The following is a 24,228-nucleotide window of genomic DNA, read 5'->3' on the forward strand; positions in this document are numbered from 1 at the left end:
TAATACTGTCCTTCTATTATTAACATTTTATCCTGTATATAGCTTGTTTGTACACAGTTATTTGCATGTTGTCTTGTATATTAGACTTTGAACTCTGAAAACAGGGACTGTCTTTCATCTTTCTTTGTATACTCAGCATTTTGCATAATGCTTGGAAGCATAGGAGATGCTTAATAAATATTTGACTGTCTAAATCTGTAAACTCTAAGGCAGTAAATTTGACAAAGATTTCTAGGAAAATCACATAATATAATTTGTGAAGAGAGAGTAACTATCTAGAAAAGGATGTAATATAGTATTTTTACTCTTTTTTGTTGTTTGCTTGCATTTTGTTTTCTTATTTTTTTGCTTTTTGATCTGATTTTTCTTATGCAACATGATAACTGTAGAAATATGTATAGAAGAATTGCACATGTTTACCATATATTGGATTACTTACTATATAGGGGGAGAGAGTGAGAAGAAGGGAGGGAAAAATTATGGAACACAGGGTTTTGCAAGGATGAATGTTGAAAATTATTTATGCGTATGAAAAGGATATAAAAATAAGAACTAGCATAACTTTTTTTAAGAATAGATTCTTCACCTCTTAAAATCCTTTGCTTTCTTCAAAACTTAATTTAGGTGCTATCTCCTATGCCAGGGTTTGGGAATGTCTGGCTCACAGACTGTACTTATAAAGTTCACAAAATCATTTGCCAAGGCATTAGCACCATAGGTGATAATGGACTGAAAGTTAGGTACAACAACCTCCTACTGTTTGAGTTCTATAAGTTGATAATTTTGTATGGCCAGCAAATGATGTTATAAATATCCAAATGACATTTAGCAGAAAAAAGGTTCCCTACCTCTGTCTTATGTGAAAACTTGCCTACTTATCTATCTTGAAAAGTTTTTTTTTAATTTTCTTCATGTAGTTATGTTTTTATGATATTTTTTCCAAAAGAATGTAAATTCCTTGAGTACAAGAACTGTTTGATTTGTTTTTATCTTTGTAGCCCTAGTGCTTAGGACATATTCAATATTTTAAGTGTTCATTAATTTATTATATTATAGAAGAATGATGTAAATCTAGCTTAAGCAGATTTAAAATTATATTACTCTTGTAGAAAAATGTGCCTTTAAGCTAGATTATATTTGTTTATACATATTATATACATAGAGAGAGAAATACATATATGTATACATATAGATTTGAAAGTGGTTGAATAGATAGCTTCTAAGAATAGTGATTAATTTTTCATTTTTTAAATAATCTCAGCTCTCAAAGAATTCCATGATCATTTCTCTAGAGCTTCTTCCCCAGATCTCTCTTTTTATTCTCCTTTTTTGTGCTTCTGTCCTACATTATCAGTTACTTATTAGTCATTTCAAACTCACAAATTTCTCAACTTCAGAATGTCCAAAATAGAAGTCTTTATCTTTCTTTCCAAACCCTCCCCTCTTTCATGCCTTCCCTACTACTGTAAACAACATCATCACCTTCCTAGTTAATTGCAACCTTGGCATAATCTTCATCTCTTCACCTCACTTCTCTAATCAGTTGCCAAATTTTGCTGTTTTTTACCACCACTATATCTCTGTCACCTGACTTCTTATTTCTATTCACAGAGCTACCACCACCAAATCTTCTCATTTCTATCTTCACAAAATCCCTCTTATACATCTCCTTTTCATTAATCACCTAGCCATCAATTTTCTTCAGACATTCATCCCATCTCACCTCAGCTGTTTTTGTAGACTTAATTAAGACTTAATTAATTAAGACTTAATTATGATCAAGTTGCATTTATATTAGAAATATAAGCATGGTTCAGTGTTAGGAAAAGTATAAATATAATAAAATTTACATCGTCTAAAAAAATCTATCAAGTAGAATGTGCTCCCTCATGACATAGGAGATTCCTCTTTGCCAAGCAAAAACAAACATGTGTTGTTTTCTTAGAGATTCTTGTTTAGGAATACAATAGACTAAATTTACCACTGAGATCTTTTGCAATTCTGAAATTTTGTGACACCTTATTGGAGTTAGCCTACCTTATGGTGACATATTGGAGCTGGCCTTTAGTGCAAGATCCTTATAAGTTCATTATGTTATCAGTAATGTCATAAATTATGAACAGGAAAAGAGATTGTTATTGGAAATTATCTTTTACATTCATCCATGCCAGATAAGGAAGTTTTTAATTCCTTTGTTCAAAAGTTACTTTTCCCTATAATCTTAATGTTTTATGAATAATTTTAGCATAATATAATGCTGAAATATGATAAAAGTAAAATTCTCAAATAAGAGTTGAGCAAGAAAAATAGGAAAACTATCTTTGAAATTTGTTAAATATAATACCACTGTTTATTTTTTCCATTAGGTAGTTTGCTCTAAATTTATCATTTTAAGCAGACTAGAAATTAAAGGCAGTTACAATGTCAGATCATCAGATAGCCATTTCCATCAGAATTGATCCTCATATAGTATTGTTGTTGAAGGATATAATGATCTCCTGGTTCTGCTCATTTCACTTAGCATCATCAGTTCATGTTACATCTCTCCAAATCTCTCTGTATTCATCTTGCTGGTCATTTTTTACAGAATAATGATATCTGGAGATATCTTTCAAGAAGTGGAGATCATAGGATCTAGACATGGAAGGGACTTTAGAAATATATAATCCAATCCCTTCATTTTACAGATAAAGGAACTAAAGCCCAGCAATAGATTTAGATGATTTGCCCAGTTATACAGGTAGTTAAATTCCAAAAGTGAAATTTCAATCCAGATCCTCTTACTTTTTGTCATGTACACTTTGCCAGTACTTATATTGCTTCTCTCCATATCCAGCAAACACATTTTCTAGAACTTTCAATTCCTACATTTGCACTATCTCACTTTTTAGAATAAATTTCTTAAAGTCATATGCATTGAAAGAAGTATATCTTAAATGTCTTTTTCCATTATTTGTGTGTGTGTTTGTCTTGTGTCTCTGTCTCACTCTCTACATACACACACACAAGACACACACAGTATTTATGTATATCAATATTGGAATCTAATATGCATACAGAATAAAACATAACTTTATTATCTTATTCTTTTTGCCTGTAGTGGCAAACATGTTTTATTTAAGAGATAAATGTGAAATTATGGTCTTTAAGGTGAATATTTAATTGGGAGGAGAGACCCAAAGATATCCAAACTACAGTTAGCTTGTTTCATAGTGCAAACATGAGAAATATAAAAATTTAAAAGTACCCACTGGGGGAAAAAAAAAACAGAAATAAGAAAACCAGCAATTCTAAGAAGAACTTATAAAAAACGTTAATGATAATATGAATGGATCTAGTATTAATTTATTGAAAAAGTACTTTAAATATGAATAAATGTATCTTTTTTCCCCAAAAGCATCTAATTGTGTGCTAAAATCATATTGAATTCTCAAAACATGATCAAATTCAAGAAAAATCATGGAAAGAAAAATTTTAAAGCATTAATCTCAACATATTCCATTAATGATTCAACAGAAAAATTATCTTGAAGAACATTCTAGTCTTTCCCTTGTCATTGGCAGTAATTCTTTTAAAGATTTTGCTCTAAATGGTAGAGTCATGGAAGTTTTACTAGTGGGCCCCAGAGATCACTAATTTTTCAAGGGTGAGATGAAATTTAAACTAAAGATTACATGTGACCATTGGCTGAAAATTACCAATCCTTGCCAAAAAATTTTACACTTGTGGATAAGTGAAAAATAAATGTATAACAATTACCTCATTGTGTCTATTGCAAAGTTTTACTTATTAGTATACTTGTAAATTTAAAAATGGAATTGAATTAAGAGTCCAGAATACTACTACTCCACATTCCCAGGCATTGTAATATGTAATGTTTTGGTTTCCTTTTAAATAATTTTACATCACTAAATTAAATATATATTGGCAATGTTTTAAATTGTTTGAGTGACTGTTTTACAATAATGGGAGCAATCTTTTATTTCACTTACTTTTTTTCCTTTAAAGGTCAATTGTGGGGATGACAATGTATAATCAAGCCACACAAGAAATTGCAAAACCTTCAGAGCTGTTAACAAGTGTAAGGGCGTACATGACAGTACTCCAGTCAATAGAAAATTATGTGCAAATTGACATCACAAGAGTGTTTAACAATGTTCTTCTTCAGCAAACACAACATTTAGACAGTCATGGAGAGCCAACCATTACAAGCCTGTATACAAATTGGTAAGCCCTTAAATTGAGTATATGTTTGTATATAATAACATAACTTTTTATGCTGAAGAAAATAAGAATAGATAATCTGCAAAGGTCCCACTAAAGCAGAAAACTCTTTTATAAAATCATATCCTATAGTAAGTTTTGAATTACTGTTTTTTTTTTTTTCTTTCCATAATGATCATATCCTTCTCTTTAGGTATTTGGAAACCTTATTGAGACAAGTCAGCAATGGCCATATAGCTTATTTTCCTGCAATGAAAGCATTTGTGAATTTGCCCACTGAAAATGAACTGACTTTCAATGCTGAAGAATATTCAGACATATCAGGTAAACTTGTTTGAAAATTTCATGTAATTTTAATCAATGAAAAGTCAGTCAATACAAAATCAATACAAAATTGGACTCATTTTCTTTTAAGTAAAATCATGACTTTGTAGAAAAACCTCTGTGTCCTTTGTGGGTTATATTTAGATGTTTTTTAGAGATAAGTCTTTCCTTTGATCTGTGAATTTATGATTTTCTTTTCCATGTGATAGTTGGAGTACTTATGGTTTACTTTTAAAATAATTTGATTTGACTCTCAAGTGAATAAATTAAATTATTTTTCTTTCTTAGAAATGAGGTCACTATCAGAATTGCTAGGTCCATATGGTATGAAGTTCCTCAGTGAAAGCCTTATGTGGCATATTTCATCACAAGTTGCTGAACTTAAGGTAATAGTTTTCACTATTTCATCTGTGTTATAGTTCTTTGTAATTAGTTTTGACACGTCATTGTGGATGTGATTTAACAAAATGTTGTCTAGAATTTTTGTTATAATTTTTAATGAACAGTCATAAAATTTTAGGATGTCAAGGGACCTTTTCTGAACCACTCAAGAATCAACTCTAGAACATTTCCAACAAGTAGTCCAGAGATAACATGTGTAAAATGAGTTGAAAATTAAAAAATTTTTTAAATGTGAACTTTTATGATGATCATAAATTAGCAAGCAGCATGTCAGACACTAGCTAGACTATATATATATATATATATATATATACACAGACACAAAAAATATACATAGTCCCTGTTTTTTTTTTTCCCCCCAGGGCAACACAGCATATATATATAACTACATCCAAAAGAATTACAAATTAATTTATGGGGGACTAAGATCAGGAGAGGCCTTGTGTAGAAAGATGACACTGAACTGAACTTTGAAAGAATTTAGTAAATCCAATAAAACACTGCATCTGTTGCTAAGTCCTATAGATATATCCTTTCTCTCATATACTCCCCGTTCTTCCGATACTGTCATTATCCTAATTGTAGGCCCTCATCATTTCTTACCTAGACAATTGTAATAATTTCTTTGTTGACCTCTCTACGTTCCCTTTCCTTGTTCCATCCATGTTCCATGAACCTATAAAATGATCTTTCTTAAGCAAAGATAATGTCAAAACCCAACCTCAACCCCCTTGCTTGGAACTCTTTTCCTTCTGGCTTCCTTCAAGTCTCAACTAAAATCCCACTTTCTTTAAAAACTTCCTGATCTTAATGTCATTCTTCTGTTCATTATCTCTTAATTTTCTCCCTTATTTAACTTGTGTTTTTTAAGGGATTTCTTTGGTTTTTGCTCTTTCTCTTCCCCCCCCCCCCAACCTTCCCTTTGTGTCCCTATCATTTAGCCCTGTGCTTTGTATTTATTGGCATTTAATAAATGATTGTTGATTTGACTTTATATGAAACTGGAGCTCAGAGAGAGAGAGGCAGGGCTAGATATATATAGATTTGAGAGTTATCTGCATGGTAGTGACATTTAAACTATGGAACTTTGAGTTCTCTGAGTATATAGAAAGAAAATTGGAGGATCCAGGACAAAGCCTTAAGCATATATGCAGATGAGAGGTTGAGATATCCAGCAAAGGAAAAAGAGAAGGATTAATATGCAAGTAGAACCAAGAAAAGCTGTGCTAGGAAAATTCAGAGAAAAAGTATCCAAGGGATAAAGAGATCAGTGCTACATGCAGCTACCAGAGAAATCTTCCTTTAGGGTAGAAATGACTGTCATTTCTTTACTCATTCTAATGACTCCCAATTGCCTCTTAGATAAAATATAGACTTTTATTTGGTTTTTAAAGTCTTTCATAATCTGAATTGCCATTGAGTACTCTGTCTCCGAACTTCATACCTTTTGGGCTGGAAGGTCCTCTGTCCCAAGAATGCCCTTCCTATTTATCTCCTCTTCACAAAATCCCACTGAGTCCAATTATCACCTTCTACATTAAAGGCTTTTGTCTTTCTTCCCAAAGTATTTATTTTTATGTTTTCACAATACACACACACACACACACACACACATACACGCATGTGTGTGTATATATATATACATATATATACATATATATATATATATATACACACATTATCTTCTCTTACAGAATAGAATGTAAAGTTTTTTAGAGAAAGGATTATTTCATTCTTGCATTTACATCTCTAGCACCTAACATAGAAAATCTGGTGTATATAGCAGATATTTAAGAAATACTTGTTGGTTAATTTAAATGGCAAGCTCCTCATTAGATACTAGAATAAAAGAACAGAGAATGAGTCATCACATGTCAAAGGCTTCTGAGGTGTAAATTGGGGAAGAAAAAGGAGTTTGAAAATTAAATTCTGAGGTAAGATTTTCTGCTGGGAAAGTAGTGTTAAAACACTCATGAAATAGGCTTCAGAAGAAAAAATATGAACATTTTGTGTTATAGTGTGAGGAGTGAAGAAAATAAAAGGATTGCTTTCCTTCAATGAGGGACCAGTTCAAATCATATAGCATACATTTATAGTGAACTCACTTGGTATGGTTATATCACTTCTTTCAGATCATTTAGCAAAAGCATCCTTACAAGGATGCAAGATATTCAAGACTAAAGGACAGTGTAATGTGAACTGATTTAGTGTCAAGATTTGGAAGAAAGAAATTAATACAAAGTATAAGTATTGGAATGAGTGATTAATGCAGGCTCAAAGGACTGAGGTCAAAATGAGGACAAAGAAGAGCTTGACAGAATTTAGAGAGTGTAGGGAGAGGCAATGATAGAAAGCTATGGTGTTCAGTTAAAGGGAAAGTACTATTCCAAGTCAGTTGATGATCTAACTTTTGTAGTAAGTTTGGCAGGTATAGAGAGAAATACTAATTCCCTGGAGTAAAACTGGATGTTTTGATGAATACATACAATACTAATTGTATTCATATATAGGCAGCAAGGTAGCACAGTGATTAGATTCTGGGCTTGGAATCAGAAAGAATCATCTTCTGACTTCAAATCAGGCCTTAAATACTTACTAGTTATATGACCCTGGAAAAGTCATTTAACCCTGTTTGCCTTCGTTGCCTCATCTGTAAAATGAGTTGGAGAAGAGCAAACCACTCTATTATCTTTGCCAAGAAAACCCCAACTGGAATCATGAAGAGTCAGAGATGCCTGAAGCAACTGAAAAACAAATCTGCATATGTAGTCTTACATAATTAATCAGAATAAATGCACATGTATGCATATTGTTGTACATATGTAAGTTTATGTCCATATTTAAGGCATAAAAGTACTTTTCCATTTTTGTCCACTATGATTTGTCAGTCTTATTTATTATCCTTCTCCCTTCCAAGATCCTGTACTTCTACTCAGGAATAGGTTACACATTATTTATTTTTATCTTATTAGTGATGATTGTGGAAGAAATATAACTCAGAAGTTTGATTTTTGTTGATCTTATCTTTAAATTTAGGAATTATAAAAAAGATATTTCAAAGACAGTATCATCAGAATTTGACTTGTACTTTAATAGAAATTATTTTTGTGAATTAGCTTCTTATATATTACATTTCTCTATAGTTCTCCTTCTTCTAATTCATTAGTATCTTGATAACTGCATTCAGTTTTAACCATATGAAAATAATCATATTCCTGAAAAAATATAGTCAAATGAATTGTATATAGTTCCAGTGAAGAAAGTTTTTTATAATGTTACAAAATCATTTATTTATTTTTTGGGGGTGGGGGGAGGTTCCTATTTTGTGTCTGCATAAAATAAAATTCTTATTTTGAAGATTTTTTTTTAAGCAGTTTTTGATTTTTGGATCTGAATCATTAGCCTCAATCAAAATAAAAATCCCAGAACTTTTCCCCATAATTCAGATTCTTTGTCTTAGAGATCTCTGTTTATATTTTAAGGTTCTTAAGTAAAGGAAAAACATGTTTATAGCCAAGTTTTACTTCCTAAACATTAATTATTCCATTATCAACATTCTCAGTGGAATTCGTGGAATTTATTTTTTTTTTACCATTACATTAATATTAATGTATAAATATTGATATATATATTAATTAACATTATATACTAACTAGTCTATTTTGTTGATTAGTGTTAGTTCTTGATCAAGCATGGTAATTATGTTTACAAAGAATAAGAAAAGGTTTTTTGTTAAATCTCTTAACTTTGTAATATTGCTTGCACCATATTGTTTGAAAGTAATATAATTAGAAATCCTGTGACAAAGAAAATTCTTCAATAGTAAAAGGATTCTATGAGTTTTGACAGCAATTTGAAGTCTAGTTTTAAGACTAAAGCAAAAATAAAGGTTTATTCAAAAACAATCTAGGTATATTTAAGTGCCTTTCAATTATGTTTTTGCCAGGATCATTCAGATTTGTGTTAACACAACAAAGTACTGCAATTTTATTTTTTGAGTGATTTTATTTTAGCAGCACACAAGATTTTTTTCAATCCGATAATTTATTTTAGTACTTTTGATTGTTCCCTTTTTTTAGAAGAGATCTTTTTGAGAAAATTGAAAAATAATTTCCATGTTATCAAATCTTGAATTAGTAAATCACACCCTTAAACCTTAAGGTCATGTGTTTCCACTTTTTGGTAAAGCCTGTTGAGTCTTATTTACATGTAAATAATAATTTGACAAATGGTCTTATAGGTCATAGTAGGAAGGTATTTGGATGACATTTATTACAAATAGTGTGGTGCATACTAATCTGTGTGACTGAAATATTTTTTTTCTGAAATACTGTCTGTAGTTTTGAGGATAATATGAAACCTACTTTTCTAAAAACTACACACACACACACACACACACACACACATTGTAGTTTCGTCTCCATTAGTTTCCAACATAATGAAGACTCATTTTATAGTACTTTGCAGTTTTAAACTGTTTTCCTTGGATTACATTTGTGAAGTAAATAAGAAGCATCCCATGGATCTTTAATTCAATCTTGGATTGTTTTTAATTGATCAGGTAATAAAGCCTCTGTCAGAGTAGTTACAGTTCAGTTTTTACTTCATGTCCAGGGTTTTCAGCTGTTAAGGATAAAGTTAAACTTTTTCTGTCCATTTTAAACAAGTAGTTGATACAGAATAATGGCTTATTTCATTGCTTAAGAGTTCTTTGGATGTTTCTCATACTATTTTAAATAAAATAGAACAATAGGGCTATAGATATTTTTTTCCTTTCTTTTTTCAAGGTGATTTCAGTTCTTTCTCAAGCAGAGGGCTTTTTTGTTTCAGAGTGTACTTGTATTTGGATAAAGAAAAACAGCTTTTTTTTTTTTTTTAACATATCTGGGGTCTCTGAATAAATTGTATTTCAGACTCATTCAATACTTTATGTATACATGCTGCTGGCAGTAAAGTGTGTGTTTATTACTTTCTTAGGGAAAAACAACCAGTCTTCTCTCCCTGCTTAAAATTCCTGGGATGTTGCATTTGGAGTTATGCCCATTGAGCCAATTGCATTTTCTACCCTCCCTTTCCAAATGAATTCTTTTGGCAATTTCCAGATCAATTTTTCTAACCTTCTCCTTCATCATAGGAATCCATAAAACATATATATATATATATTAAGAAATCAGAATCGTTTGTATAAATTATGCCAATTAACTTAACACAATAGTAAAGAAAATACTTGTTTTACCTTATACTCGATTGAAATTATGAGACTTATTTTTAGCCAAAAAATCATAAGGATCAATATGAAATTAATGATTGAGGCTAAAGTGATCTAGAGAGATCACATAGGCCAACATCTGTAAATGGGAGAAACGTAAGCCCGCAAGAGGTGGTATTTTTCTTAAGATAAGTAGCAGAGTTGAAATTGTGGTTCAGGACCTCTGACTCCAAATCCAGTGTTGTTTCCACTATGACAGTACAAATTATTTAATGTCTACCGTTGCCAGACAATTAAATGAAGAATCATCTTTGGAAAATGAAGTAATGTTGGTAATGGATAAATTTAAGTGTCAAACATAACCTAAACATTGGAATGACAGAAGAGACATTCTAGGCAGATTGTAAAAGGCAAGCAGATGGTAGCTAGCAAAAAATAGAGCTGTTTTTAGAGTTGGAAGAGACCTTAGTCTAATCATAGTCTAAATTTTTTTTGAAGCATGAATTCCCTCTATATTATAGTGACATGTTTGTTTTTTCAGCCTTCAGTTGAGTACTTTCAGTCCTAGGAAATGCTTAACTTGGGAGGCATCCTTTTGTTTCATTTTTGGACAACACTTTATTTCAACTAAAAATTGCACCATTATTTCAATGTCTTCTTTAGGCTAAACATTTCTAATTCTTTAACTATTCCATGTATAGCGTGGTTTTCAATCATCTTACCATCTTACTCAACCTTCTTTGGATGAAACCATCTTATCCATGCCCTCCTTAAAATATAACAGCAGAAAGGAATATAATACACTAACTAGAATCTAATATATTGAAATGATCACCTCCCTCATTTGATAGGGAGAATTTCTTTTCATATAGCCTAAGTTCAAACTTGATATTTTAGTTGTCACCTCACATAGTTAACTCATTAATTTTAGGTACTTATTTAAGTTTGTGAATAATAGAATAAAAAGAAATGAAGTTGAAATGGGATTATATGGGATCTCCTTTATATACAGGCCTATACAATTGGGACTTATGAATTTAATTGTGGCATACAAGAGAGTTCTTGTATACTTGTATACTATACATACATATAAATGTACTATACAAATATTATGTAAAGATTAATTTTAATAGAATAGAGATTCCTAGAGATTTCTTAAGTATGCTCTTATCTTATTAACATACCAAGATTTATGTCTGACCAGGTCTTTTTTCTTTTTAGAAACTTGTGGTGGAGAATGTTGATGTCCTAACACAAATGAGGACAAGTTTTGACAAACCAGACCAGATGGCAGCTCTTTTTAAAAGATTATCTTGTGGGTAACTCGTATATTTTTTTATAAACAAGAGCTTATGGTTATATCTTGATGTTTGCTTTTGCCTTGAACTTATTGCATACAGAATAGTGAACTGTAAAAAAAATACTATTCATCTGCTGTTCGAAAAATTTTCATATAGGTAGGCAGTACCCATACATTGTTTTAAAAATAATTATTCTTTCACTCTAAATCAGCACATAGGTGGTATACCTTTGTCTTTGACAAAGATAAATCCTTCCTATTATTAACTAATTCTGTATCTTTTAACTTTTTATTTTGATGCAGTAAAACCTAATTAATTTAGACTTTACTAATTCACAATTTTTGATAAAGCTTTAAATTTAAGACTGGTTTTCCTGTGGTTTCTCTGAAAGATAAGGACTTGCTAAATAAGTAATATGAACAAAAATAGAAAGGATATGTTCAGCTTAGATTAGAGTACAAACTAGATGGCAGCGTATGTAAAAGGATGCTTCTAATTACAAATAAGTTTTTATCTATTCATTAAAGCAGGCTCAGCAGGACATCAACTTAGAAGCACTTTGTTTACCGGTTAGTTCAGTTTACTTTACGTATTTGAAGTAATAAAACTTGGTTTCTTAAAGCCAGTATTATAATAACATTTTAAAATATTCGCTATTAGTCCAAATTAGTATGGTTTTACTGTATAGGATTGCAACTTATGTTTTATGGTATTTAAATTAGTATTTTAAGATAAGAATGAAGGTATATGCATGCATTTTTAATGTTTGCACTTTAACAAAATCATTTCCTTTGAAAGTGTTTCAGTGGGTGTTTAGTCATATTCATAATGCATCTGTATTTTTAAATGAAAAGATAGTGACAATAGGAAGAGAAAAGACATTGAATAGAGATATTTTACTAGATTAGTTTATCTTGTTCTCAAAAAAAATTAAATGCTTAAGATTTAAAAACATGCATTTTCAGACTTTATTTAGTATCAATTGAGTGTTTAGTATTTATTTAGTATCAATTTAGTATCAATAAATACATTGGAAATATTTTCTATTATTCTCTCTTTCTTTTTGCTTTGATCCCTCTTTTTCCATTTTTTCTCTTCTTTTCCTTTCCTAACATTTACTTAACCACTGCCACTAAGAACTTTTTGAAATATATTCCATCTTTTAGATATAGTCATACAATTTTAGTATTGAGTGACATGTCTTTTTTTTTACCATTACTATATAAATGTTCCATGAAATGGAAATAATTGGATTAACTGAAATTTTAAACAAAATTTGCCAGTTGTCAAAGAGAACATTTTGATGGGCTTTTGCTTAGATTCGTCTTATTTGAACTTATATATACCTAATACAATTTGCATTTAGTTTTCACTGTTGGAATTAGCAGAAACAAAACCTGTGAAAGATCTCTAGTCTGTGTAGTTTCAAATTTGACTCCTAGAATATAAGAGCAGAAACTTTAATCTAACCTAGAAATCATGTTCTCTAATTCCTTTTTTTTTTTTTTTTTTTTTTGGTAGAAGAGGAAATTTAGTCCCAGAAAGTAAAAGTGAATTGCTTGAGGCTACATAGTTAGGGGCTGAGTCATAGCTTGAATTCAAATCTTAAGCCCCTAGGTTCACTATTCCTTCCATTTTCCTCTCTTTCAAAATCCATTGTTATGAAACTGTTATACAGTTTAGGGGAATAGGTTTATTCTTGGTTGGAAAGCAAATTATTGAAGAAGTAGATTCTTTTAAAAAATTTCTTCTGTTTTAAATATTGTACTCTTTATTTCCCAAATCGATATTCCTTTTGCTCAAATTCAGGTTTGGTATGATTTTGTAACCCCTTTATTTTAAGGGGTTCTAGGAATCACAGTTTTAATGAAAGAATGAAAAAAAAAGTTTTTAAAACTTATGCACTGTGAACTGGGAATAGAAGTAAGGCAGTTCCTATCGTTAAGGAATTTATACTTAAATGGGGAAGTACCTGAAAAGGCTATAAAGGTGGTTCAGGAAGAGCTATCTTGATTCAGAAAGCCACAGATTTGGTAAACAGACATAGGGATAGATTGACACACTGTATCATGGATCTGTACCTATATTGTTTTGTTTGTAATTTCAGAACTAGAAGAGAACAATCAAAAAATGTTGGCTAGTATGTAAATTGAAGGTTATCTGGAATTGTTATAGTAGGCTATGTGTAGCACTCATCAATCAATAATAACAGTGTAGGTCAAACATGAGAATTACAGTTTAAGGGTTACTTCTCCTAGGACAGTGTCTCTAGTAGTTTAGGCAACAAGCATTTATTAAACATTGGGGATACAAGGAAAGGCAAAAAAATATATATCCCCTGCTCTCAAGGAACCCACATTCTAGTGGGGGATATAGTTTGTGAACAATTATTTAAATATAAGAAATATGTGTATATTATGTATAGACTGGATAAAAAAAAAAAGTGAGGCAAAGAGTAGCCTCTTTTATCTAGACCAAAAAAGAAAAAAAATCTCTGGGAGGGGAAGACCTTTAGAGTTTCTGAGTGAAACAGAACAATTGCTATTTACATTCTGTCTCAGTACTGGGCAAAAACTTTGAGCAAGAGGAACTTAACCCAAGACATACTGTTGGCCTTCATGGTATGGGTTTAAGGTATGATTCTTAAGAAAGAAATCTACCCTATAAACCCCAAGATATCTTGTGATAGTTCAGGGATGGATATTATCTTATTCAAACTTGAATATTAGCTTTAAAAGGCCAATGTCTCTCACTGCATCCTGGCTACTCCAGTCATTTTGATCTGTATCTTGCTACTGGATCTAGTTGGCTTTGAAGTTGAAAGTGAAACTAATGCCTTTGCACAGTTGGCTCTCAGTTAAGTCCGATTTACTTACAAGTTATGGCATCATCACCTTCCTGATGTCATGGTCCGCTTTGAGCAAAAGAATAACAATAATAATATTGTTTATATACAATTATATTTACACATTTTTACATATATATGCATAGCACATTATGTATACATGGGGGAATATGTATAAACATGCATATATTCTTATATACATATATATGTATATGTGTACACACAGATAATTATATTATAGAAAAGATGCTAGCAGTAGGGGAAACCAGGAAAGACTTCTTAAAGTAGGATTTGTGCTAAGTATTGAAAAAAAAGAGGAGCTAGAAGAGAGGAGATATGAACAAGGAATAGTATTACTATTAGCAAGATGATGTTATTAGATTGTAGAGTGCATGATAGAGAGTAGAGTCAGAAGAATAGAAAAGAAATGGAAGATGGATTTAAATGGAGAGAGGCTTAAGAGAGGGAGGCCAACTAAAAGGCTATTATAATTAATAGTTGAAGTATGTCTGTGCCAAGTGTTATCTATCTAAGTGGCTATGAGAGATTGTAAAAGCAGAAATGACAAGTCACAGCAACAAATTGGTTATGTGGTGTGAGTATGAGTAAGATGTCAAAAGATGAAACCAATATTGCAAGGCTGGATGATTGGGAAGGTGATGACATGCTCAATAGTAATAGGTTCATTGAAAAGTAGAGAAGGTGGGGAGGAAAAGGATAGTAGAACATAATGTGTTTTCTTTTGGATATGTTGAATTAAAGATATGTATGTGGGACAATTTTTTATCATGGGCATGATTCCAGGAATACTGAGGGATAAAATTTCATATAACCACAGAGTAGGTTGTTAGATTTTAACAAAAAATTTTACTCATTACAAATTAATAGCTTGACTTTGAACTATCTTATTTCTATCCCTTTGAGAAGTTGAACTTATTTTAATAGCATTTATAATTTACTTTTTAAAAATTTCTGATGATTGCATTTGAAGAATTATATCTGATTTATTTTTCTTCTTTGTTCTTGAAAAAATTTTAGCCGTTGACAGTGTTTTGAAGAGGATGACTATAATTGGTGTGATCCTGTCATTCCGATCATTGGCACAAGAAGCACTTAGAGATGTAAGAATATACTGTAAACATGCCCTCATATACTTGTCTTTCCAAAAACAGTATTTTTATTTCACACAGATTCATGCCATATATAGAATCAAGTTAGTTCTAGAGTCCAGCCTCTTAAAATCACATTGTAATTAAATTTTTGTATGTCATTATTGAAACTGTTTTTAGCTTCAGATTTAAAATCCATGGGTTATAGTTTGATTGGATATCAGCTTCTGTGTTTTCCAACCTTAATAATGCTTAAAATGATTTTCACTTTTGGCAGGTATTTCAGTATTAAACACATTCCATTTCCATGTATCTAGGCTTTAGAAAACCATTTAATAATGTATAAAATAAAAATAACTTTCATGAAAAACAAGTATAAATCTAATTTTGTACTTTTGTTATTTTAAAGATCCGTGTTTTGAAATAATCTAACTTAAATATGTATTTGTTGTCCTTCCTAGGTCTTATCCTATCACATTCCTTTTCTTGTAAGTTCAATTGAAGATTTTAAGGACCACATTCCAAGGGAAACTGATATGAAGGTATTATTTTTACTTACAAGTTTCATTTTTGTAGTTCATAAAAATTTAATATTTTAAATTGTATAAAATATGTGAAAAATTCCAAATCAAGTTTTGTAGTTAGTGCTGTCTTTGAGGACTCATCTTATGTGTTTGTTCTTGAAATTGACTGTAGACAACTTTCCTATGTGCTGCAAACAATAATTCAAAATTGTTCCCAGGATGCACTGGAATTCTGATTATTCATCTAGTCGACTAAAAATAATTTTCCTTTGTCATAAGCTAAAACCCATTTTTGGTCTCTGGTAACTGTACAAATAGACCTCTTGTGCCTATTTTAAACTCTGTTCAAATATAATGTATTCTTGATTCAATTTGAGAGGTTGACAGTGAGTCTTTGGAACTGAATGAATATAGATATGGCTTTCTTGAGCAATGAGCCTTATCATTTTATTAGAGCTAATGTGCATACAGTAGGGTAATTTTATTAAGTATGTAGCTGAGTAGATTATAGTGAATCTAACCATATGTAACTATATCTTACTACCCATATGTAAGAATATCTTATTATCCACTAAGGACACTAGAAGGTTATAAGTTATGTAAACAGATCAGGAAAGCATAGAATTTGATAGCTTGGATAGTTTTGTAGAATATAAAGTTGTGTGGGGAAATCTTTAAGCATTGTCAGCTTGCAAATCAAGTGACATTGCTTCTAAAAATGAATTTAATTATACTTGGCTCCAACTTACTTTCCAGCCTTATTTTACTCTACTTCCCTTCACAGATCCCTTTGGCAAAGTTGTATTAGTAACCCTATCAGTGACATTAAACAATGGTAGATTAAGGCTATGACAATATGATTTAAGAGTAGAGAAGTAAAAATCATTGGAAAAAACTAAGGTTAAGGCAATTGATATAAACTATTAAATCAGTGTTCTTTCCTTAATCCTCATCCTGATGGATTTCTCCATGATTTTTGTCCCTGTTGACCACCACTTCCATTTAAATACTCTTCTCTTGACTTCTGTGACAGTTTTCTTTTGAGTCTTTTACCTAGGATGACTACTCAGCTTTGTTTATCTGTCTTCTACCTATTTAATACAAGAATCTCCTCTGTCCTGAGCTCTTTTTTTTCTTCCAAGTTGATCTGTTGTTCTGGGCTCAATTACCATTTTGTTTTAGGATCAAAGAATCTTTAGCCAAAAACTGAAAAGGATCTCAGAGTCCATTTAGTTTACTCCTCTTGTTTGATAAATGATGAACCTGAAATTTACTGGGATTAAAATTTTTTTTTTTAACCTTGAGATGTTTATTTCTTTCAGGTTGCAATGAATGTTTATGAATTGTCCTCAGCTGCAGGATTGCCATGTGAGATTGATCCTGCCTTGGTTGTAGCACTCTCCTCCCAGAAATCAGGTAACAAATCAGATATGAAAAACTAAAAGTGAATTTGTAAATACATTCTTTTTAATTTTTAGTCAATTCATTTTAAAGTAAATTATAAACAACATAGTTCCTTCAAAAGTTTAGTTGAAATTGTAGTTAATACAGACAGCGTCTACTTCATAAATCAAAATATTTCCAATGTAGAATTTATTATTGGAATGATAATTTTTACCTCTAGTTTTATGTTGTATTATTTTAGCGATTTCTTTCTTTGGGAACATTGTCTTTGAAGCTCTTTGAAGAGCTTCTTGTTTTCTAGCTTTTAAGCATAGAGAAGTTAATATATTTGTCTATGATATTTTTTCTTCATTATTCAGTTCACAAATCATCAAGTATTTATGAAGTATCTACAGTGTACCCAAACCTCTATTATGTGGCTAATTCTTGGTTTATAAAATGGTGAAACAGTCTATCAAGGGTCTTATAGGAGACACCATGTACATAAGAAATACATACTTATTGATTTTTTAAGGGGAAAGGGGTAGTTAACACTAGCAGTTAAGGGGAACAAGAAAGGTGTTGAGCAAGAGAAGTAAGGAAGAAGTATATTGCAGGCATGAAGGATAGTCAGTAAAGTGCAAAGGTGTGGGAGATGGCAGTTGTTGAATGTTATATATGAAGAACAGTAAAAAGTAAAATTTTGTTCAATTGTAATGTTTCTGGAAAAATGTTAATATGTTACTAAAATTGTAAAGGTAGTTTGGAACCAAGATGTCCAACAGAAGAGTTTATATTTCGTCTTCAGAGATAGTAGAGAAACTGTTGGAGTTTATTGGATAAGGTGAAGGGAGTTCTTCTGCTTACTTTTCTTTTGGGAGAGCATCTCATGTGTACTGGTTAAGAAACAAGGAGTCACGGTACATGAGGAAAAGCTCTGAGCTATAACAATAATAATTATATAATTCTAAATAAAAGTTTTATTGTTTTCTGAAAGTATAGTCCCAGCTTGACTTATAAGTGGTTCCTTTTTGGTCAAATAAATTTTTCAAGTAGTAGATCATATAGGAAACTTACTCCAATTTTCTTTTATGTTAAATTTTAGACTATAGATTCATATGTATTTTAATTTCAGCATAAATATTTTAAGGCTTCTCAGGAGAAATGTTGAGGAATTAGGTGTCTGAAGTGTCCAAAATAAAAATTCCTTAGAAATTGATGATCCTCCATCTGAATCAAAAACTTTAGGAAGTCTAGTTTTGATATGACTCTTCTCTTTCTCTCCCTCCCCCTTTTGCCTTATACTCTTTGGAAAAAGTAAGAAAATATTTTATGTAAGAGCCTTATATGCGATTTTAGAAAAGATCATCAACTTTGGTGTTCCATCTCATCTTGTGTGACTTTTGTCAAATTGGGTTTAGTTTTTCTATTTTTACAGATCCTAATGAAGAGGTACACTTTTGAAATTATGTAATTTGGATTCTGTTTCACTTTTAAATGATGATCTATTGGGCCAGCCTTATTAAAAACAAAACAAAAAAAAGAAAACCCCTGTGCTTTTATTCTCAATTATCTTTTTTTTCTCAGAAAACATTAGTCCAGAAGAAGAATATAAAATTGCCTGCCTTCTTATGGTTTTTGTGGCAGTTTCTCTACCAACACTGGCCAGTAATGTTATGTCTCAATACAGCCCAGCTATTGAAGGTAATAGAGCTTTGTGTTTTCTAATAAGAATCTTTGGCTGTTAAGGGAAATGACATTTAGTTTTAGATGGTTTACTTTCAAGCAATTCATATTGTATTTCTTATAATATGTCCACAGGCCACATTATAATTACTTACTGGAATTTCTTGTTTCCCCTAATAATTTTTTCAAATACCTGGTACATAGTACATAGATATATTGATAATGGAGAAGCATGGTATGCTGCAAAGTTGTCATCCTTGGGGGCTGTAAACCTCCCTCATATACAGAATCAGATTAAAATATAATTGAAAAATATTTAATTTAAATAAATAAAAATTCAATAAACATAGATCATGGTTTTCTAAGTCAGTATCTTGCTTTTGAGGATTTGTTTCTATAGAAATTTAATGCCATTGATATTGTGGTTGAAACACTAGAACTGGAATCAATAGATTTGGATTTGAATTCAGCCCTCAGCTACATTAGTTTTGTGATCACAGGCAAAGAACTTGATCTGTAAAATGGGGATATTAATCATTATATTCTTTACTTCTCAGGGTTGTTGTGGGGAGACCACTTTTCAGAATTATAAAGTATTATACAAATGTGAGCTATTGTTATTTTAAGGATCACTGATTTATTTTTCAACACAAGTTTTGGATATGTGTATGTTAGTTTTGGCTGCATTGTTCTTGGTAAATAGTGGGTGAATAAGATAGGCAATGCCTTCAGTACTGCCTTTGATCATTCTATGATTTTCATTGAATTTCATGATCGCTTATTTTTTTTTTGAAGCCATAAAAGATTAATTTTGAAGCAACAATATTTTAAATATTTCTTACCCTTAATAAGTATATAGCATCAACAGTAACTTGTAAGCATTTTGGTTTAGGACACTGCAACAACATACATTGCCTGGCAAAAGCCATCAACCAGATTGCTGCAGCATTGTTTACTATTCACAAAGGAAGCATTGAAGATCGCCTTAAAGAATTTCTGGCTGTATGTATTAACTTAAGTATTTCATTATTTATTAATTATTATTAATGTATTTATCACTTTAAGTATTTTACTTAAAAAATTCATGACTCATGCTTATTTTAAGGCAAGAGTTCTTAATCTTATACCATTATCTTATACCACTTTGATGAAACCTATGGAGCTCTTAGAATAATGGTTTTAAATGCATAAAATAGATTTAGGGTTACTAATTATCCTAAAATAATTTATCAAAATATTTTAAAATATTCATAGATCTGTTTTCTATAGTCTGAAAATTTGATATTTGCTCTTTTTTTCCCCAAAAGCCTATTTTTTGTCTTATGGAGTCTACATTATCCATGATAGCTTAATTCTCCTCTCTTCCATCCCTTCATCCTCCCCTCCATCTCCTGCTTCTCTTTGGTCTGTCCAGCATATTCTCTTATTGCTTGTACCCTGGATACCCTGGATATGAAAAAGGAAGGAATAAGATAATTGAATTTAGCCAAAAAGAATGTGAATGTGCTTATCTAGAGGCAGGATCTCTTTCTCATGTATATTTCTATCTCCTACTGAGATAAAGAGAAAATTAATGGTGGTAAAGTTTAGCAAAGTAATTGCACATTGCCAAAAGAAAAAATTTTCTAGTCCAGACCTAAAAAAGAATGGCTAGGTTTAGTCTGAAATGGTTTTCTTTACTGTTAATGATACTTTTTACCAGTGTTAAGTCATTTCCTGGCATACGATTTTAAATATAGTGGCCCAAATTAAAACACACACTAATTTTATCATTTTAGATTACAGAGACGTGGTATGTTTTCCAGTACATTCATTGCATATTCAATGAAAAATAATTCTTATCTCTGGATTCTTGTTTCTGTGTTTGAGATAGACTTAAGTAAATGCTAACATTAGTTTTAAGGATATATTGTTTACTCTGAAAGTTTCTTCTTATTTGGGTACTGCAAATAAAAATTTTAAATGTGAAGTAAAAGATAATTTGTCCATTTGCAGAATCTACTACTTGCATGACAAAATTTAATCTTATTTTATTTTGTATATTTTTGGAGCTAAAAACAAGAACAATGATATTCTATAAAATTCTTAAATGAAAATCATATTGGTTAGGTACATTTTATGTAGATATGAATATTTGAGTGTCTACTCCTACAATGTATTTTATTTGAAATTATTTGAATAATTAACAGTTTTTTACAGTCAAATTGGATCAATGATGATGAAACTAGATCATAAAATTCAAAGATACTTGGGAAGATGGGAAGACTTAAGAACTTTTATTAACTGATATAGAATAAAACAGAACAAAGGAAACACTATACAAAAAAACCTGAAATAATATAAATAATAAGAATAATAACAAAAAGAAATTTTTTTCTGTGTAATTTGATTATGAAGCTTTGCCCCAGAGAAAAGAAGAGAAACTGTTTCCCTTACTTCCTTTCAGAGTTGGAGAACTATGACTAATTGACCATCACATATGCTGTCATATTCTGTTTGCAGCATTGGTAGTTTTGCTGACTGTTTATTTCTTCTTCCCTCAACCTCTTCTTAATTTGTTATTGTTTTAAATGATTGACTCGCTCAGTAAGGCAGATGGGAGGAATGTATTTGAAAGTGAGAATAACAGCAGAAAGACAAAGAAAATCACAAAAAGATAAAATTAAAATGTCTTTTCAGCTTGCATCATCTAGTCTATTGAAAATTGGTCAAGAGACGGATAAAACTACAACAAGGAATAGGGAATCTGTTTATTTACTGCTTGACATGGTAAGTATGCATTTTGATTATTTTTTTAACAATTAAGTTCTTTTTAGAACTTTTTAGAACTTAAAAACAATGGTTTTTAAGAACACTAATTTTTAAATATATTTTTATAATTGCACAAAACTTAGACCTAAAAGCTTATGATCTTTATTCTCATTCAACCCTTTGTTGCGTTGTCACTTTAGAAAATATCCTATCAATAATAATAAGATCTTTAGTATTTTAGTATTAAATCAGTGATATCAGGTTAAAGCAAATTCAAGGCCAAGTGCAACTATCGGGCATTCTCTGTCATGTGTGTGTATTATGTTACATGAGGTATTGGGTATACTGCTTCCTGTGGCAGCAAATTTCAAATTTTTCTGCCTGATTTTTGTTTTATTTTTTTTTTTTTAAACATTAACCTTGAAACCTTATATCTCACTATTCTGAAGTATGCTTTCTATACTTTTAGCATTTGCTTTTTTGTTTAGAGAACATGTTACACATGTTTACATGTACATTCCCATCTTATGATGTTGTTCTTATCTGAAATTTTTTACCTTTTCCTCTTTGTTTATCTGTATCTTTCCTAAATGTGAAGTCCTTCCTCCTTTATTGGTCTTCCTCTCATTACTTGAGCCTCCATTGATCTTTTCTAAAGCTATACAGTGCTTGGAGCCCGGATGTGACCAGTCTTCTAATTATTTGCTGTAGTTCCATGTGTCAATCTTGTTTCTTCAACTAGATTCTTCTATTCAGTAAACATTTATGATTTCAGGGTATGGAACTTGCTCTATGTCTTTTTTTTTTTTAATCTTGCATAGTGCCTGGCACAGTGTTGAGCACAGTTTAAGTTCTTGAAAAGTTTAAATAACCTGGTTTAGCTTTGTACTTGAACGTGCCATTTGGTATTTGCCATTATGATTTTCTATTTAATTAAAATAATTAGCACACAGGCTTTCTAAAAACATTGGACCCTGGAAAGATATATTCATAGGTAAAAGCAAATAATGAATAATCTTATGAAGAATTTTAATTCTTATGCACTTTTGGTATTTTTCAGATTGTTCAGGAATCACCATTCCTCACTATGGATCTTTTAGAATCTTGTTTTCCTTATGTCTTGCTGAGAAATGCCTACCATGCTGTCTACAAACAAAGTGTTACATCCTCTGCATAGATATCTACTTATTGGAGATAAGCACGCATTTTTGTTGCTTCAGTTTTACCTGTAAACTATGGAGCTACTTTATTTTATGGCCTGACAGTTTTGTGGATTATGAACTTTTTTTTCTTATATACAGTTGTATTTCTGATCAGTGGTTTCTTAATATTGTTGTACTACAATATAAACTTGGTTGATTTAGGTTGCACATTCATTGAAATTATTCCTTTTTCATTTTAGAACATCATTTCTGTTTGACACTACATCAACTACACATTTTTGATATTTGATAATGCAAAACCATACTTGCTTGTTTATTTCTTAAAAAATGTATTTAGTGATTATTTTAGATAGTGTTCTAGCTTTCATCTGTGTGTAAATTATTTCATATAGGGAGAATTCTGATCTATACTTATTGTTCTTATTGAAAACCAGAATTGAATGTGCATTTCTGTGAAGTAATGACATTTCTACTTTTTTCTTTCTTTTGAAACATTTGCCAAACTAAATAATATGACACTAGATAACATTTAAAATGTTATAGGACTGCTGATAATTAGAAGCAGACCAAGCCCCAATATTCTTAAACAGCAGCAAGTGTTGTTGTTTGTATAAAGCATAGTGACATTTTTTTAGATTAACATCCATGATGCCCTATTGGCATTAGCACTATCATTGTATCCTGCTGTATAATAAACATTCTTACGCATTTATCAAATGTTGATAAAATGTTAGCCCTTAACCACTTTTATATGTTTTAAATTTTTGAAATTCAAGTGTATCTTCCATAACATAAATAAACACTAGACTGTATCACATTTTGAATGATCTATTATTTAATTTAGAAATTTCTAAAAATTCATTCAATTTAGATATTTTAAAACTAGATGGTATTGTTCAGAGAGGCCATATGGGCAAGCATCTGACACGTTCTGGGTGTTCCTGTCACTTGATCTTATATTTCCCTAAGCAGGTATGACTATTGAGTTTCAGAGCAGGTACCAATCTGTTATGGAAAAGAAAGATCTTCACCAGGAATTTGGGCAACTGATGAAATCACAGATATAGTCTAAAACAAATTGTGCTAAATTTTAAAAATTATTCAATTTTGGGACTAGAGAATCAGTTTTTATTAAACACTCCTTTAAAAAAATTTACTCTGATTATGTTATTTTTAATTACTTGACAAGAGTGAAATATATTACTGCTTTAGAAATGTAGCACTAAAAGGGAAACTTGGATGTCCATCAATCTATGTACTTATAACCAAATAAATAGCAAATAAATGAATTTGGAACCAGTGAGAAT

General features: G+C 30.8%; 1 protein-coding gene across 4 annotated transcripts in view; it reads left to right on the top strand.

Moving 5' to 3' along the window:
- Positions 1-23,738, top strand: part of NCKAP1 (NCK associated protein 1) — a 105,965-nt gene extending 82,227 nt beyond the window's left edge. For all 4 annotated transcript variants that reach the window (XM_031960356.1, XM_031960357.1, XM_031960354.1 and 1 more), the window contains 11 exons: positions 4,009-4,227; positions 4,418-4,548; positions 4,837-4,934; positions 11,381-11,474; positions 15,344-15,426; positions 15,876-15,956; positions 17,261-17,354; positions 18,909-19,025; positions 19,900-20,009; positions 21,687-21,776; positions 22,819-23,738. In XM_031960356.1, coding sequence (XP_031816216.1) covers positions 4,009-4,227; positions 4,418-4,548; positions 4,837-4,934; positions 11,381-11,474; positions 15,344-15,426; positions 15,876-15,956; positions 17,261-17,354; positions 18,909-19,025; positions 19,900-20,009; positions 21,687-21,776; positions 22,819-22,935 — 1,234 coding nt within the window. In that variant the 3' untranslated portion in view covers positions 22,936-23,738. The remainder of the gene's footprint in view (positions 1-4,008; positions 4,228-4,417; positions 4,549-4,836; positions 4,935-11,380; positions 11,475-15,343; positions 15,427-15,875; positions 15,957-17,260; positions 17,355-18,908; positions 19,026-19,899; positions 20,010-21,686; positions 21,777-22,818) is intronic.
- Positions 23,739-24,228: the final 490 nt, after the last annotated feature.

Source organism: Sarcophilus harrisii, chromosome 3 (assembly GCF_902635505.1).
Source record: "Sarcophilus harrisii chromosome 3, mSarHar1.11, whole genome shotgun sequence".
NCBI classification, from domain to species: Eukaryota; Metazoa; Chordata; class Mammalia; order Dasyuromorphia; family Dasyuridae; genus Sarcophilus; species Sarcophilus harrisii.